The 18863-nt window shown below is 43.7% G+C and overlaps 1 protein-coding gene across 3 annotated transcripts in view; it reads right to left on the reverse strand.

Moving 5' to 3' along the window:
• PRPF18 (pre-mRNA processing factor 18) overlaps positions 1-18863 on the reverse strand; it is a 43896-nt gene that overhangs the window by 12481 nt on the left and 12552 nt on the right. For all 3 annotated transcript variants that reach the window (XM_030216494.1, XM_030216495.1, XM_030216496.1), the window contains 3 exons: positions 12329-12433; positions 11103-11216; positions 4020-4166 (listed from right to left, as the gene is read on the reverse strand). In XM_030216494.1, the coding sequence (XP_030072354.1) occupies positions 4020-4166; positions 11103-11216; positions 12329-12433 (366 nt within the window). The remainder of the gene's footprint in view (positions 1-4019; positions 4167-11102; positions 11217-12328; positions 12434-18863) is intronic.

The following is an 18863-nucleotide window of genomic DNA, read 5'->3' on the forward strand; positions in this document are numbered from 1 at the left end:
TACCCTTCCGGAAGCTACTTAAAACTCACCTTTTCAAGGAAGCCTACACATATGACTTGACTTAATTAGAAATCCATCTGCGATACCTGGATCTGACTACTTGGCAAAACTTAAATATGCTTTTTCCTTTTGAATTCATCCCTCTCCAAACCATTAGTATACATTCTCTCTTATTCACAATACTTTACCCAACTTACACCCTCTTCCACCATCCTCCCTTATCCTTTTCTTAGTCCACCTCTTTATATACTATATTTAAACGTTTTATCCATTTGTGCTATCTTGTAAATTTTGTTTTATTGTAAGCCGCATTGAGCCTGCTAACAAGTGGGAAAGCGCGGGTTATAAATGTTACAATACATACATATATACAAAACAGAAGGACAGAAAGAATTTGCCAAAGGGAGGAGGCTCCTGGCCAACTGAATGCTATTTATGTTGTGCTGAATCCTATGAAATGTGCTTGAAATTGCCATCCTGAACACAGAACAGGACCAGCACCTGCTTGAAACATACACTGGCCAGATGCCTGAACTTAAACCCAATGACTGCAGGCGAGTCCGGAAGGGTTTAAATGAGCGGAGGAGTGGCCTAGTGGTTAGGGTGGTGGACTTTGGTCCTGGGGAACTGAGTTCGATTCCCAGCACAGGCTGCTCCTTGTGACTCTGGGCAAGTCACTTAACCCTCCATTGCTCGCCGCATAGAGCCTGCCATGAGTGGGAAAGTGCGGGGTACAAATGTAACCAAAAAAAAAAAGAAAGGAAATAAAATTCCAAACTCCTTATGCAGGAAGGTTCAGGGCTCCAGATTTCAACACTGCCTGACTAGTCTTAAGCACTTAACTATCTTTAGCTGCATTAACCAATCAAAAGCAAGCAAATACAGCAGAGAAATCACATCCAGCTGTTCCTGCTGTCAAACAGCACGAGAACCACAACGAATAATATGCTCTGGTTTTCAGACCCACAACACCTGACCAGGTAATTACAGAATCTAGTCACACAGAAGTCTCTCTCTTCCTCATTTAGGAGGGAGAGATGTGTGTTGCAATGCAAACCAGCACGGCCTCAAAAAAAGCTTGCATTCATACACACACATTGAGGTGAGATTGTGAAATGCAAACTGGTTACTCCAGGATAAGAATAGGGAATGAACACTCTGACCTGTTGCATTATTCAACACACAAAAACTAAGGGGCAGGCAATTTAGCTACCAAACAAATTGGAGAAAATATTTCGATACAAAAAGAAAAGTCCGTAAACCATTATTAAGATGGACTTGGGAAAATCCACTGCTTATTTCTGGGATAAGTAGCACGAAATCTGTTTTACTGTTCTAGGATCTTGCCAGGTAGTTGTGACCTGGATTGGCCACTGTTGGAAACAGGATACTGGGCTTGATGGACCTTCGGTCTGTCCCAATATGGCAAAGCTTATATTCTTATGTAACTAACCATAAACCAGAGAGAAAGAACATTTGTTTGGCTCTAGTACCATCAAGTACCTAACATGACATTACCAGTCTGACGGCTGCTAGCACAGCAGTGGAGAGAGAAAAACAAAACCATGTACATATGAAAGCAACAGTGGAAAATGTTGCTCCCTGACCACAAACCTTTCATTAAACCCAAGTTTCCTGCAAAAGTTCTTATTATGGCCAGGAAGTGCCATGTGTAGGTGGATAAAAGTGAAGACTGGCTGGACAATGTGGGGAACACACGAAATGACGGTGGAGGAGGCTTTTAAAGGACAAACACACTCCTAGGAGTATAACACCTTTATATAATAAAAGTCTCCCCACCCACAACTCAGAAATGCTTTTTAATGTGCAGGATGGAGAGATGTCAGTAAGGGGATAAGAAGGAGAAGATTTTCTTTCAAAGTATTGGAACAAACCCGTCAAATTTTGCATACTGGGACCCCTCAGTTTTTGTTTCAAATCACTTATTCCACATACACCAGTGCATACCAGGGGCGTAGGCAGACTTCGGCGGGAGAAGGGGTTCAGAGCCCGAGGTGAGGGGGCACATTTTAGCCCCCCTCCGCCGCCGACACCACCACTACCAACTTTGACCCCCCCCCCCCCCCCCTCCGCCAACCACCCTCTCGACCCCCACCTCCCACCGGTTGCTGGCTGATCTGCAAGGCTTTGTTCTGTTTCTGTGAGTCTGACGTCCCGCACGTTCAGACTCAGAAACAGAATGAAGCCTTGTGCCGGAAGAAGAGGACCTCAGCTGGCGGGGGTTGGGGGTCCCCCACCAGCAAAGGTAGGCGACGGCGGGTTGGCAGTGGGAGGGGGGGGTTCAGAGGGTCGTCGGTAGGGGGGGACCAGGGCCTAATCTACAGGGGCCCAGGCCCCACGTAGCTACACCGCTGGTGCATACCGTCCATTGCACCTACAAATTCATTCACGCCGAGCTACATCCACTTGTTTTTCCGTTGTCGCTCCTACACTTTGGAACTACACACCCCTCAGTTTTCAGTTAGAACTCTCTTCTAATAATTTTAAGGTGCCTTGTGGTATATATCATTCAGTGTAAAAAATGTAACGAAGGATGCTATATTGGAGAAACAGGCCAGATGCTTAAGACAAGATTCAATTTACATAGACATCACATGAACAATACTGGTGCCAGTAGGGCCCCCACCCCGGTGGGACAGCACTTCACAGAACCAGGACACTGTACCAGTGATTTCACAGTGAGAATACTGAAAGGTAACTTTAAAACCATATAAGAACGTAAGACCTTTGAAGTCAGAATGATTGAATATTTTAACACCCAACAGAAAGGACTTAACAAGGATCTGGGGTTCCTAGCCCATTATAAACCATAAAGCTGTATTTCTCTGTTGATCACCCCACCCCTCACCTATCCACACCCATCCTGTTAGAATATCAATGATATGCTTTGATGTCCCCATGCATACCTCCTACCCACCCCCATCCTCCCACCCTGTCAGACTGTCATAGTAATGCTTGAATGTTTTCACTTATATACACTGTCAGCTAGCACATTTGCTTATTTCCGATCTGACGAAGAAGGGCAACCTTCGAAAGCTAATCAAGAAATGTATTAAGTTATGTCCAATAAAAAAGGAATCATCTTATTTTCTTTTCCATGTTTTATTTTGTTTGATTTCTATTGATAACCTTAAGAGTGGACTAACACGGCTACCACACTCCTCTACTTAAGGTGCCATGAAAAACATACTTTTCCAATAAAGCGTTTAGCCCAGCCTGAATGATGTTTCGTAGGTGTGTTCCTGTTGGATTTCCCCCTCTCACAAAGCCCTGGGATGTGCTAGACCTTGTGTTGTAGGTGAAATGTCTTTTCTTCCCTTAAAATGTATTTTGGCTCCTTCCTTCTATTTCCCTCTTCAGCAGAAATTGTAATCTAGGTCCTCTTTCTACGATCCTCCTTTTCTAAATTTTAATTTTTGTCTGTTTGCGGTATATTAAATAAAGTTGAACCCTAAACCTTGACAAATTTTCAAGTTATTTGATGTTATCAATAGAAATCAAGTTATTTGAACAACTACGTTGTGTGCGAGACGGTTTCAAGACATCACTGACATTTATGCAATAGGGGAGGGGAAGGGCCTTTTCTGAGTATCTAAGGGCCCTGTTTACTAAGCCACCCTACAGGTGCGTTAGTGTTTTTTAGCACACGCTAACCATGTAGATACCCATAATATTCCTACAGGGCACTAAGAATTTACATGTATATATATATTTTTTGTGCAGATAACCTAAATGAAGTTAAGATAATAATTAAGGAGACAGTTTAATTTACACATGAAGCCAGTTTCTAGGTTTAACCATTGTCAGATTTAATTATCTAAATGTTCTTTTTAGTTAACTGAATTGAAAATTCCTAATACAAATATTTTGAACATAAACCCAACAGTAACATCTTGCTAAAAACTACACCGACCTGAGAATGGGTTAGTAGCGCAGAGTGTGCACATTTTAAAGTAAAGATGAGTCACAGTACAGTACACTTCTATGTGGTCCCCTACCTCCAGCTCTTCAATCGTTGTGTTTTCTTCGTGCACTTTCAGATCATTCTGGGTGTCTTCCTCGCCCGATTCCTGACCTGCCACCAGTTCATTCAGATACTGCTGATCGATCTTATCCAGGGCCGCTTTCAGGTCATTCCTCAAGCCCTAATCCGAGACAGTAAGAATGTAATGACAAGGACTGGTTCTGTACACCCCAACACTGTGTAGCAATCAAAGGACACTGGAGTACGGCACAGACTCAGCCTGCAAAGAGTTAGAGTTATGATTGCATAGTGCAGAATTTACTTTTTTTCGTGCAGAATCTTTACCGCAGTCCCCATTCCCACAGTACAGTACAGTACTGTGGGAACAGGGACCACGGTAAAGGCCAGCTGGTTGTCCCATCCCCCGAGCCTCGGTGGGCTCTCCGTGGGCCTACCTTAACATGCCCTGGTGGTCTATTGCAGTGTTTCCCAAATCCAGTCCTGGAGTACCCCTTGCCAGTTAGATTATGCATGGACTTGATTTGCATTCACTGTCTTCATTATATGCAAATCTCTTTCATGCATATTCATTGCAGGTATCCTGAAAACCTGACTGGTAAGGGGTACTCAAGGACCGAACTTGGTATCTATGTATAGGGAGGGAGGGAGAGGGCTGTGAGGTGGGTGAACTGTGGGTGCGAGGTAGGATGGAGGACAGGAACAAATAAATATGGATGGTATCTGTACATGGAGGGGGACTGGAAAAAATATGGATGATATCTGTACATGGAGGGGGACTGGATAAAGTGTAGATGCAAAAATATTGTTTAAAGGAACTTGCAGAATTTCAAATTTTTTAGCAAAGAATTCTGGCAGAAGTAAACTCTGCTCTCCCATGGGTGGACAGTACTATAAGCTCTAGCATGGTGCCATACAGCCTCATGAAAACAAGCAGTTAATATCTTTTTATCTGCATGGCTAGTGCTGGATCCTGCACACTCAGTCACCCCCATCTGGGCTTCTATTTACCAACAGAATTGCTCTGGAACACAGGCTCTGCAGCAAAACTCAGCAAGCAGAAATACTGCACCTCCATAGGGTTATGCAGCACTGTAGCACTTAACCAGGCAAGGGAGAGGAAGGAATTATAGAGCTTAGTAATTGGGATGGACAAACAGACTGGACAAGGCCAATCTGCTGTCATTGTCTATCTTTCTTTTAAGTTCCTCTTTAAATATTTACAGACGCCATCATCATATTTCATGTCACTAAATTAATATGCCCAATGTTATCCTACTTCTCCTCGGTCACAGCCTTGCTGTTTTGGCTCAGAGTTTCTAATTTGTTTTCATTATGTCTCTAGTCTGTCTTGGCTGTAAGCTCCAAGAAGTAAAGACTGCCAGTGTCTCTGTACCGCGCTGCCTATACCAATCATGACAATGTTATAAAGTCCTGCAGCATGTCTGGTGGATGCTTTAAATAACTAACACTGATGTTAGAGCGCCTCCTGCTGACCAGCCTCCATTATATATGCCAGTTCTAACACTGCACAGCATATTAGGACATCCTGTAACAATATTCCAGCAAGTGTCACAATGCTGACTTTTCACATCAAAATTTTGGTTGCAAATATATTTATTTCCTAAGCTATCACTCGCAAATGCGCAGTAGAGACCTTCTCTGCCCCGCCCCCGCGTCAATACGTGATGACGGGGGCGGAACACAGAGGGTCTGTACTGCGCACTTCTGAGGGAGGGACACCGCCGTCTAATGCTCCCCCCACCCGAGTCGCCGCCGCCACCCACCTTCTACCCGGTCGGGCCCTCGCTCCACTATTGAAACAGTGAGGGTCCGGGAACGCAGCACTGAGCTCTACTGAGCTGCCGACATCGCCCTTCCTTCTTCTTCTCTGCCTCTGTCCCGCCCTCGACGACGTTACGTCACACGAGGGCGGGACAGGCAGAGAAGAAGAACGAAGGCCGAGTCGGCAGCTCAGCAGAATTCAGTGCTGCGTTCCCAGACCCTCGCTGTTTCAATAGCGGAGCGAGGGCCCGGCCGAGTGGAAGGTGGGTGGTGACGGCTCGGTGGGGGGCGGGGGGGCGCGAATTCGGAGGGGGAGGGGCAGCGGCGAACTGGGCGGCGGGGGCGGCCCTTTCAACCTCCCTTCCTATAATAGCCCGTTTTTACGGGCTCAAAGGCTAGTATAACATATTTTGCACCGATGTTGTATTTACTCAGGAAAATGGTGGTGGTGGGGGGTTAGCGAAAGAAAGGTCAGGAGAGAATGGCACTTCCATCTGAGCTCCAGCTGGTTCCCCTGGACCAGATGCCATGCTTTAGCTCAGAGGAGAGCTTCTGTCTTCTCAAATTGAAGTCAGGTAAACTGTACCAAACCGAAGCAGCTGAACTACTTCAAAGCAACATACAGAAGGATTTCTGTTCCTTTCTTCTCATTATTCCCACAGAAACATTCCATGTAAGAACTGCACCAACATGTTACCTTCTCCCTCTAATTCTGCAATGTGTGATGTAGAGATAAGAGACAGTAGCGGACTTTGTGCCCAGGGCAGCAGCATAAGCAGGCATCAACACAGTGCAAGCTGTGCCAGACGTAGGAGAAATTCCTGCCACATCAAGCCGTGTTACAGCCTCCTCCTCCTGCTCAGCCCAGCATGTTACACGTAAAAGCAGTTCAAATAGTGGGGTGGAAATCTGTTGAACACATTAAAAGGTCATGGATTTGAACAAAGAACAAACGTTAAAGAAACTGCAGACCACTCAAAACACGGCAGCTAGGCTCATCTTTGGAAAAATGCGATTTGAAAGTGCAAAACCCCTTCGCGAAAAACTACACTGGCTCCCAATCAAAGAACGCATTGCTTTCAAAATCTGCACTCTGGTTCACAAAATTATCTACGGTGAAGCCCCGGGATACGTGACAGATCCGATCAACCTCCCAACCAGAAATACATCCGAATCTACACGAACGTACCTAAATCTGCACTACCCAAGCTGCAAAGGACTCAAATACAAATCAACCTACGCTTCCAATTTCTCCTACATAAGCACTTAACTGTGGAACGCATTACCAAAAGCCTTGAAAATCACGTTCGACCACCTACACTTCCGGAAAAAAACTAAAAAATAACCTGTTTGAAAAGGCACACCCAACCAATCCATCATAAACACTTGATCTCTGCAACATAACATACCTAACTTACGAAATGGACATTACACAACTCTTCCGCTGAACGATTCCCTAATGTGGCTGTACCACTTGAACGCTATCCTATCACAACATCTCTTTCTATTTGTTTACACTGGAGTCCGCAAACGCCTCTCCAGTACTATGTAAGCCACATTGAGCCTGCAAATAGGTGGGAAAATGTGGGATACAAATGTAACAAATAAAAATAAAATAATTAAAAAATAAATATACTGCCTTTCCATGGTACAACCCAAAGCGGTTTACATATTATTACTACTACTACTACTATTTAGCATTTCTATAGCGCTACAAGGCGTACGCAGCGCTGCACAAACATAGAAGAAAGACAGTCCCTGCTCAAAGAGCTTACAATCTAATAGACAAAAATAAAGTAAGCAAATCAAATCAATTAATGTGTACAGGAAGGAAGAGAGGAGGGTAGATGGAGGCGAGTGGTTACAAGTGGTTACGAGTCAAAAGCAATGTTAAAGAGGTGGGCTTTCAGTCTAGATTTAAAGGTGGCCAAGGATGGGGCAAGACGTAGGGGCTCAGGAAGTTTATTCCAGGCCTAGGGTGCAGCGAGACAGAAGGCGCGAAGTCTGGAGTTGGCAGTAGTGGAGAAGGGAACAGATAAGAAGGATTTATCCATGGAGTGGAGTGCACGGGAAGGGGTGTAGGGAAGGACGAGTGTGGAGAGATACTGGGGAGCAGCAGAGTGAGTACATTTATAGGTTAGTAGAAGAAGTTTGAACAGGATGCGAAAACGGATAGGGAGCCAGTGAAGGGTCTTGAGGAGAGGGGTAGTATGAGTAAAGCGACCCTGGCGGAAGATGAGACGGGCAGCAGAGTTTTGAACCGACTGGAGAGGGGAGAGGTGACTAAGTGGGAGGCCAGCAAGAAGCAGATTGCAGTAGTCTAAACGAGAGGTGACAAGGGTGTGGATGAGGGTTTTGGTAGAGTGCTCGGAAAGAAAGGGGCGGATTATATTATAAACAGATACTCTCTCTGTCCCCAGTGGGCTCACAATCTAAGGTTTTGTACCCGAGGCAACGGAGGCTTAAGTGACTTGCCCAGGGTCACAAACAGCCACACTGGGAACTGAACCTGGTTCACCAGGTTCTCAGCCCACAGCACTAGTCCTCAACATTAATGTGGACGCATGTGGTGATGGCTTTTAAAGGTCCACCTGGTGGTGAAAGCAGGGTGTAAATCTGATCCCATCCCCTGGGGCCTCTCCGAGACCTACAGCTCATAGCTGCACAGTTTTCACATTCAGCGACTTCAATGCTGTGTCACCATACACTAGGACAGACGTTGCTTAATGAAGTCACCATCTCTTGAATGGCGTGCAGTAAAGGTAGAAAAATATCCAGAAATCTTAAGTGTCAGCTGAGAATTTTTAGGACCCAGGAACATCTAGGAGAATCTTAGATTGCAACTGGCCATCAACAGTCTTATATTTGATATTTTGTTTATGGCTTTGTAAATCTTGCCTGTTGTTTATTTACTGTTAGCCACAGTGAACTCGAGTTTGTTTGGGATAATGTGGGGTAGAAATGTCAAAATAAATAAATATATGCATTTTCTCTATTTGTTGTTTTCTGCTTTTTGGCACTTTTTTGTTTTTAAGGCTCCTTTGTTTAAATTGTTTCTTATTCTGTTTGTTATATTTTTGGTTTTCTCGTCTCTGCTTCTTTCCTCTCTACAGAGACCTTTCCACCTCCCTCCAACTCCCTAGTATTCTCACCCGCCTCCTGTCTCCCAGCTTGTCTTCCCTCCCTATTTCTCCGTCCACGTGATCACCACATCTCTCTCCGATCTTGGCTCCACCACTAGATGTCACAAGATGTGGGCAGGCAGGAAGGGTGCCACACTGCTTTTTTGAATTGCTCTGAGTTATGCAAGCACATGAGCCTGAAAAGGAAAGGTGAATGCTGTAACCAACCACTCTCCTGGGCATTGCTTTAACCATCAACTGTCCTGCTCCCCAGTGACACTAACAGGGTGCTTCTACAAAGTATGAGCGGAGGAGTGGTCTAGTGGTTAGGGTGGTGGACTTTGGTCCTGGGGAACTGAGTTCGATTCCCACTTCAGGCACAGGCAGCTCCTTGTGACTCTGGGCAAGTCACTTAACCCTCCATTGCCCCATGTAAGCCGCATTGAGCCTGCCATGAGTGGGAAAGCGCGGGGTACAAATGTAATTAAAAATATATATACCGAAATTCCACCTAAGCATAAATCTCACATAGCATATATTTTATAGGTAGGCCTACACATAGACAGACTCTGGACAGGACTCACGCCTACATGGAGGAATGGCCTAATTGTTACTGCAGAGTAACTGGGTTCAATTCCCACTGCAGCTCCTTGTGACTCTGGGCAAGTCAGTCACTTAACCCTCTATTGCCTCAGGTACAAAATAAGTACCTGTGTATATAATATGTAACCTGCTTTGATTGTAACCACAGAAAGGCAGTATATCAAGTCCCATCCCCTTTCCATGCATAACTTATAGTCTTAAGTACAGTGCATTTTTACAGGCGCTTAAGAACACACAGTAACATCAGCTCTAGAGTTGTCAAAGGTATTTGTGCTAGAGGCACGTCTTTGCTGTCACAATAGTATTCTATAAAGAAAAGCAGACAACTATTTATTTATTTATTTTCTCCATTTATATCCCACATTTTCCCACCTCTTTGCAGGCTCAATGTGGCTTACAAGTACCGCAGTGGCGATCGCCATTTCCGGAATAAGAAATACAGAAGAATGTTCCAATCAGAGTATATCGAGTACACAGTAAATTAGAATAAAATCGGTAATCAATACATTTCAAGGGTAGTGAAAAGCGTTCAATAATGACAATGTGATAAAGTAACCAAAACAAGAATAATTCCATGTTAACTAATTCTGGTACAGTCCTGATGTCCTGTTTTTTTAAGAAGGGTCCTTTTGATAAGTCTCTCTGAACTATGTGCTCCCAACACATTTAAATCCGTGGTAATGAGGTTTTTGGCTATTCAGTACAGATGCAGAGACCAAAAGGCTGAGCACAATGCCGGAGCTTTAACATCAGGTCTAAAAGGTTAGCTCAGAACTTCTGCGGTAGCATTAAGTGAAGATTTTTGACTGTTTCTTTTTCTTTTTAAGAGCATTGGGGAGGTGTGCTGGTACAAAGAGTATATCGTCTGTGCGCAGCTCTGCGCAGAAAAAAAATGGTCGTGGCACCCAATTTGCATGCACCTATACATGCTGGCAATGTTATTCTGCACATAAAGATTTTGCAATCCTAATGTTTCTGAACACGATAGCAATCCAGGACACGCGCAGATAAGGGCTTATGCAAGTGTATCAATTTGTGCGCAGGACACCGCGTTCACTAACACAGACCCACGTGCACATGTATCCAGTGAACGCTCCCATCTTAATGCGGGTTTTTTTTGCAAGGGATTTGCATCTCATTAGATTACTGAAGTGAGAAGCAAAACTTTGGTGTTACTCTTGCTTTAGGAAGCTGCGCACTAAGTGTTAACGCACAGATTCTGTATCAGCCCTCGGTTAAATAGGATGAAATGCCGCATCCTAAACGTTTATGCTTACGTTTATTCATTTATAACCCGCCTTTAACCAAGGTGGGGAACAATTCAACATACACAAATAAATCATACAATACAAGAAATATTTTTTTTTTTACTGTCAGATAACTTATGTATTTTCCCCCAGCTGTAAATCTAACTCTCTCTCATGGCTGCTTGTACAGGACTGTTAAAAAATAAATAAATAAAATTAAACACTGGACCCTTACAGCAGCAGATACTGTTAACCTGTGACAAATACCGTCATATGTAACAACAGTCATCCAGTCAGACCACAGAAAAGCGGTATATTCAAGTATGAAACCAACCAACCAACCTTGTTGACTTCGGGTGCTAAAATTTCAATCTTTCTCAGACGCTGAAAGGCATCATAATCTGTTTCACCAAACAATCTGACGGGCTCCCCTCTCTCTCTCAGTCTCCAGATCACCTGTAAAACAAGAAAAAAAACACCATGCAGATTCTCCCATGGTCAACTAAATCCACACCACTTCTCTTCCAGGGCTTAAAAACAAGTTGAACAAGTATTTTTGCGCAGTGCGGTAAATCCCTACCTGCACCAAACAGCTTTGAGCTGGCAACTGCTCCCCTCGTCAGCTGTCCTGCCTTCACCTCCTCATCTCCAAGAACAGCTCCTCATTTTCGAGGGTCTCACTCAGAAGCTCAAAACTTGATCACATGTACAATATCATATACACACTCGTTTTCTCTAAAACTGCTCAAAATTAGCTTGACACCCATGTAAGGAAACTGGCCACCACCTTCTGATCATATGTACAAATGTCCCAAAGCCCTTGCTGCTGTTTATGCATGAGACAGATTTGCATTTAGTGGGTCTCTGCTATACGTAAATTTATCTCATGCATATTCATTGTGGTAATTCTGAAAACCTGGTTGGGGTGCCTCCAGGAGAGGGCTGGGAAGCCCTGCCTCACAGGGCTGCAAATACTGGCTTAGCAGCCTCCCTAGCCCCAGCTGGCCCAGGGAGATGATGACCTGAGCTGGGAATGAACTCAGGATCCTCTGCATGGCTGTACACAGCAAGGCCACTGAGCCTACCTTGCCTGATCCCACAGTGCATGGAAACAGACTCTCTGGATACACTACAATGACATCAGCAAAGAATTTAAAACTACTATCAAAGCATATGGGAGAGAACGGAAACTCTACCCAAAACAGAGTCAACAAAAATTTAGGAGATGATCAAAAACAGAGCAGCAAAATGTAGGAAATGCCAGGAAAATCTAGAGCTCCAGTTCAAAAGCCAAAATCAAACAAAACCCCCAATGAAGACCTTCCCTTTAATACAGGCCCAGTGACTCACTGCTGCTTTCTCCTTCTTCCATTACCTCTAACCAAGTATTATATGGTCTAATGAATGTCTCAATATAAACTTCCTTAATGGAGAAACCCAAGCACACCAGAACCTTTACCAATTCGGGTTTCAGCCTTCTGGTTTATAAACACAACTGTCAAGATGAGGACGCTTCAGTGTCACAATGAATCAGTTTTGATCTGTTTCTTTCTCCGAGGTTCTCTTACCTCTTGTCTGGAAAGGGTCATGGGTAACTTCTCCTCTGCCAGTTCCAGTTCCAGTACTGGATTTGTGGAAGATGATGGTTTGGCTTCCTCTTCATCTGATGACACCTACAGAGGAACAACTATTATTATAACATGGTTTTGGATGCCGACAGCTGCAATGTAATTGGCTAAAAAGGATCATTTATTGTTTGCAAATGCCAGGTAAAGATAACAGGAGCACATCACACAAAAATCAAGGAATAACTACTTCCACTCTCGTAAAATGCAACACACATTAGGGGCTGGGATGTCTCGGGAGCTTACTTCACTTCTGCATATTCTTTTCCCATTACCACTCATAAGCACCGCCATACTGGGAAAAGACCAGCATCCTGTCTCCTCTGCTTCTCTCTCAGCACACACAGACTTTGGCCTTCACTGGTTTCCTCTCACACACAAGCTAGGTGTTACAGCAGTTTCAGTAGCCATGAGTGTGGCCTGATACTCCACAACGTGCTTGTCCTAGAACACTTTTCCCTTCCTGGGTTCCAACGTTTTCTTCCACAGCACGAATCCTATCCTGGTTAACAGGAACACCGTGCACACCCGATCGCCAGAAAATATTCCAGACAGTGGGATAAAATGCTCATCGGCACAACAGAAAGGATGTAAGCAAAGCTCTTCAGAGATCCTGATGAAAGAATCACCCGGCATTTTTCCTGCAAGCCGGCTTACGTTCTAACCAGATGGAAAGAGTAGTGTTTAGTCCAGCGCTGCTATTTCACCCCTTCGAGACATGCAAAACAGAAAAGCAAGTCCAACAAGAGCCCGGGAAGATTGCAAAGGTTCTGCCGGAGTGCGTGAACTCTGTTCTCTGCAGATGTAGTTTGCAGTTTCTGTTATTTGGCTAAATCTCTCACCAGCTCAATGAACAGTAACTTTCCAACCAATTCCAGCTCCCACCTTGAGACCAGATGAGACTATTTATTTATCTATGTATTCTTGTATCCCACCATTTTCCAAAAACAAGTTTTGGTTCAAAGTGGCTTACAATTTGCCGTTAGGTGTAGATTACAGTAGTGTTTTTCAGTTAGGATGTGTTGTATAACATCTGTAGTTTATGTGGTTATAGAATTTTTTTTAAAAAGGTAGGTCTTCAGTACTTTTCTGAACTGAAGATAATTAGTGATGCTTCTGGTGGCCTTGGGTACTGAGTTCCACCATTTGGAACCCAGGTAACTGAATCCGGTCATGTAGATGATTTTGTAAATTATGTTTCTGCAGTTGAGTAGGGGGAGAAGTAGGTAGCCTCTGGTGTCTGGGCTTGCATTTCTAGGAGATAATTCAATTAGTTCAAGCATATATTTGGGAGATAAAGGGGATGGGACGACTTCCCTATGAGGAAAGGCTAAAGGGGGTGGGGCTCTTCAGCTTGGAGAAAAGACAGCTGAGGGGAGATATGATAGAGGTCTATAAAATAATGAGTGGAGTGGAATGGGTAGACGTGAATCGCTTGTTTTTCAAAAATACTAGGACTAGGGGCATGCAATGAAGCTACAAAGTAGTAAATTTAAAACGAATCGGAGACATTTTTTCTTCACTCAATGTGTAATTAAACTCTGGAATTCGTTGCCAGAGAATGTGGTAAAAGCAGTCAGCTGAGTTTGGATAGCTTCCTAAAGGAAAAGTCCATAAGCCATTATTAGGATAGACTTGGGGAAGATCTGCTCCTTGTTTCTAAGATGGGCAGCATAAGATGTATTGTACTGTTTTGGGATCTTGCCAGGTGCTTGTGACCTGGATTGGTCACTGTTGGAAATAGGATGTTGGGCTTGATGAACCTTCAGTCTGTCCCAGTATGGCAACGCTTATGTACTTATGATATGATTTATTAATTATTAGTATGTTTTTAACTAATTCATATGTTTGGATCAACAGCTTTACCCTGACACAGCTTTTTTAGGCGAAATGTGGCCACACCAGGTGCTTGTTTTAATAAAGCATCTACTTCTACACCTGCTGGCCTGATCCATGTTTTGCCGATTTGCTTGCAGGTCATCGCCTCTCAGCGTGTATTTGAAAAAAATAAAAACACCCATTCTAACAATTAGATTTAGAGCTACAAGCATTATTTTGCATCAATTTTTTTTTAAATTTACAAGCTAAAGAATCTAGAATTCACGCTCCAAAGGCAGTCCAAGCAAAGCAAAAGCAATTTCAAACCAAGTCATCAATGTTAGCGTTCCCATAAACTGAACTTTTCTATTAGCATTTTGGAGTGCCAGGCTCGCCAAGTTTTGTCACACTGCAAGAAAAGAAAAACACACACACAGAGGAATCTGGTAGGCTTTACATAATGGATAACAGATGAAGTCATTGTTCACCCTCTTCTCGGTATCATGGCTGAGAATCAGAAACTAGTAATGCTGGGTACGGTCCACGGGATGACATGTGTGACGGCTTCTGAAGGCAGCTGATTGTGACCACCACAGTCAAACCGTGAAACCTGCCATATTGAAAAAGCAACTAATTCCAGGACAAACAGAAAACATAGCTCTGAAATTTAAAAAAATACTCCCCTCTCATCTCTGTTCTTACCCCAGCAGTTGAGGGAAACTGCTCTGCCTCATGGTTAAAGCAATACTATATACCGATGTGAGCAGCAGAACTAATACATTATCTAAATGGTCGAGAAAAGCTCAGGCCACTGATTTATGTAACAGCGTCTTAAGAATACGCATCAAACTCCCTCATGGCCTACTTTCATAAGAGTATTTATGCTACTAGATTATACTTAACAACTACTTCTTACAAACAGCATCTTAGTAAAGGTTGAGACACAAGTAATCAAATCAAACATATTTTCATCACCGAGACAAGCACAAAAACCTTCTAAAAAAAAAAAAAAATGCATCCATCTTATCAGCAAACACATAGGGTTTCAGAATATCCACTAAAGCAACCCTCCCTTAAAAACACAGCTCCATCAGATCCTGGAAAGTCAGCCTAATGAATTCTTCCTGTTCTATACTAAAATGCCATTTTTAAAAATGTTATCATTATAGAATTATAGTAGATGACGGCAGAAAAAGACCTGCATGGTCCATCTAGTCTGCCCAACAAGATAAACTCATATGTGCTACTTCTTGTGTATACCTTACCTTGATTTGTACCTGCCATTTTCAGGACACAGACCGTAAAAGTCTTGCCCAGCACTGGCCCCACCATCCAAACACCAGCCCCGCCTCCCAATCTCGGCTAAGCTTCTGAAGACACAGACCGTAGAAGTCTTGCCCAGCACTAGCCCCATCATCCAAACACCAGCCCCGCCTCCCAATCTCGGCTAATTCTGAGGATCCATTCCTTCTGCACAGGATTCCTTTATGCATATCCCACGCATGTTTGAATTCCGCTACCGTTTTCATCTCCACCACCTCCCGCGGGAGGGCATTCCAAGCATCCACCACCCTCTCCGTGAAAAAGCACTTCCTGACATTTTTCTTGAGTCTGCCCCCCCTTCACTCTCATATCATGTCCTCTCGTTCTACCACCTTCCCATCTCCGGAAAAGGTTCGTTTGCGGATTAATACCTTGATATCAGAAATTTTCCATACATACACCAGCACAGTATTATTATTACAAAAATCAACAGATAAAAGGAAGCAGATCACAACTTAGGGGAGACCCAAGAAACCAAAAACAAGAAAAAAACTGGCTGCTAGAGATGGACAAAAATATTGGTCCCCAAACTCAGGTCACACTAGTTGTCCTTGAGGTGCCCACTGTCCGACGCTGATTAAAGGCAGACGATTGAGAAGGTTCATAAAACTCTGAACAAGCTTCGTTAGACTGAATTACGCATTTACAGGGAAACTAAAGAAACAATTTTGCCCTTAGGGACAGCACCTCCTGCCTCATAGAGAGGAACTGCTTCTTCCATTGCTGGGTGATTTTTTGGTTTTTGTTGTTCTTTTAATTTTTATTTTTTTTACACATATCTAGAAAAATACATAATTTAGAACCAAGAAATTGCGCAATCTAAGAACTAAAGTAGGAACACACAACTGAATCTTTGTCCTGGGCGAAAACAAACAAAACCACCAGTCACCCTCCAACCGTCCAGTTCACCAGATGTCTCCAACAATCCAATCGCATCCAAACTAGATCCAGAAGTTTCCCCAGCTCTTCCTGCTTACTTGCAGGAGCAGATGTTACTCAAAGCAAGCATAGAGAAGTCAGGAAACTTCAAAACATCTTGCAAATATCTACGGAACGAGTCCTTAGTTGAAATAAAAAGCAAATAAATATTCAAGTCTAGCAGCAATCTCCATATTTTCAATGTTGCTGTGTGTAACAGACTTATCCACCTGCAATGAAGACGGAACATCTTTAGCAGTTCTGACCTCCTGCTCCAACACTTCTACGTTCCAAGGAGTAGCACAGGACTGAGACTTCGAAATAAATTGTGACGCAAAACTGTGTAAACAGCAGACAAACCTAATGCAAAGATGCCACCGCTGACCAGATCGCATCCTAAGTTATCTGATTTGGTCTCATGAAAATGAGATACCGTCAGTTGCCAAAATCGCCTATAGATTCAGTTCCTGTTGCTCATCAGCAACACCAATTCTCCTCTCATGAGATACACCCGGGAGTCTCTTCCTCTTGTCGCTGTGGCCAAGCACAGGCTGTAAGTTGACGGCTCAGCAAAATTTTGCTGCCCAAAGGACAGATGTGCTTTACATGACTCTCTATCACAGGTCCACCTGTACAGGTCTGAGAGATGCTGGCAAAGCCCCGAATCGACTGCTGACCAGGGACCGAAGTCAGAGATGAGGTAGGAGGGGCTCCCATGTCTTTAACTTTCTGTTTTGGCATGGTTTCAAGGGGGAAACCCACCTAGGAAAACAGTTAAGCCAATAGCTGCAAAAAGTTCCTATTCAGCATGGCAGCCAGTCCACCATCTTGGATCCCCCGTCTTAAAAGCCATTTTTAACCAGTGAGCTGAGATACATTTCTTTGCCTCCCATCCTTTAATTCCACTTAATACTACAATGTACCAAACTAAACTGTGTTCGGCTTAAGATGGCGTAGCGCAGGACATGCTCAGGAATCATGTAGTAACTACCAAATGTGCAATTCACTAAGTACATGCTAAATACAGATATATATTTTCTAAGGGGGAAAAGAGTGGGCATTCCTATGCTAAACGTCACCACCTACAAAACAAGTGGCGGTAAGGTAAGCGCTCACACAGTAATTTTATTTTAATGGCTGCGCGCTGTCAGGGTCATTAATATAAAAGCAGTCATTTTACAGCTGCGGAAAGATTAGCTTAGCGTGCGTGAAAATCCCACATATTAGTACATAAGTACTGCCACGCTGGGAAAAGACCAAAGGTCCATCAAGTCCAGCACTCCGTCTCCAACAGCGGCCAATCCAGGCCCCAAGAAACTAGCAAAATCCCAAAATTTAATAACAATCAATGGACTTTTCCTTCAGGAATCTGTCCAGACCCCCTTTAAACTCAGCAAGGCCAGCTGCCGTCACTACCTTCTCCGGCAATGAGTTCCAGAGTCTAACCACACGCTCAGTAAAGAAAAACTTTCTCCAATTTGTTTTAAACCTACCACATTCTAATTTCATCTTGTGTGCCCTGGTTCTATTATTGTTAGAAAGTGTAAACAAACGCTTCACATCTGTCAGCTCTACCCCACTCATTATTTTGTAGACCTCTATCATATCACCTCTCAGCCGCCTTTTCTCCAGGCTAAAGGGTCCTAGCCTTCTTAACCTCTCCTCATAAGGTAGTCGTCCCATCCCTTTTATCATTTTCGTCGCCCTTCTCTGCACCTTCTTCAGTAAAAGGACCCCCAACGTAACAGAATGTTATAAACCAGAGCCTCTTTCTCTATAGGATCCATGTTGTCTAGTACTTAATCTAAATCAGAACACATCACATCAATTAGAGACTTATCCAGAGGTTTAGGGAGACACAGAAGAGGAAACCGTGAGGAAACACCCAACACAAACCAACTCAAATCACTGTAAAACTCTAGAGAATTAAGTAGCACTCTAATACCTGTACTATGCCTAGGGAGCTTATGACACTTCAGAAAATATCAGCCATTAGGCTTGTACTGAGAACACACACAAGAAGATAACTTCTTCCATGCCTTCAAATGCACGGCTAGCAAAGCCTCAGAGTAGTCTCCCTTGCGAAGCTCCAGGAACAAGTGATAGGATAAGAGAAAGGAGTCTTCCATCTGAATCAGCTCCAGGTGACCTGAGCCCCTTAACAATGGGAGGTGTTGGACTTCCTTCCCCTAGCGCTAACATTAACTAGCTCAAGCAGTCCACTGTCTATGCAGGGTGCAACTTAAAGGAGACCCTCCAGAAGGCCCTAGGTGCACAAGAGCAACTTGCTTAGCGTTGGCAGCAGAAGAATCCAGAAACAAATGGATTGTGTCCATGTGTCCATCTACCAGCAGGTGGAGATAGAGATCACTGACTTTCACACAGTGATATTTATTTATTTACTAGTAAAAAGGCCCGT

Source organism: Microcaecilia unicolor, chromosome 10, assembly GCF_901765095.1.
Source record: "Microcaecilia unicolor chromosome 10, aMicUni1.1, whole genome shotgun sequence".
Lineage (NCBI taxonomy): Eukaryota > Metazoa > Chordata > Amphibia > Gymnophiona > Siphonopidae > Microcaecilia > Microcaecilia unicolor.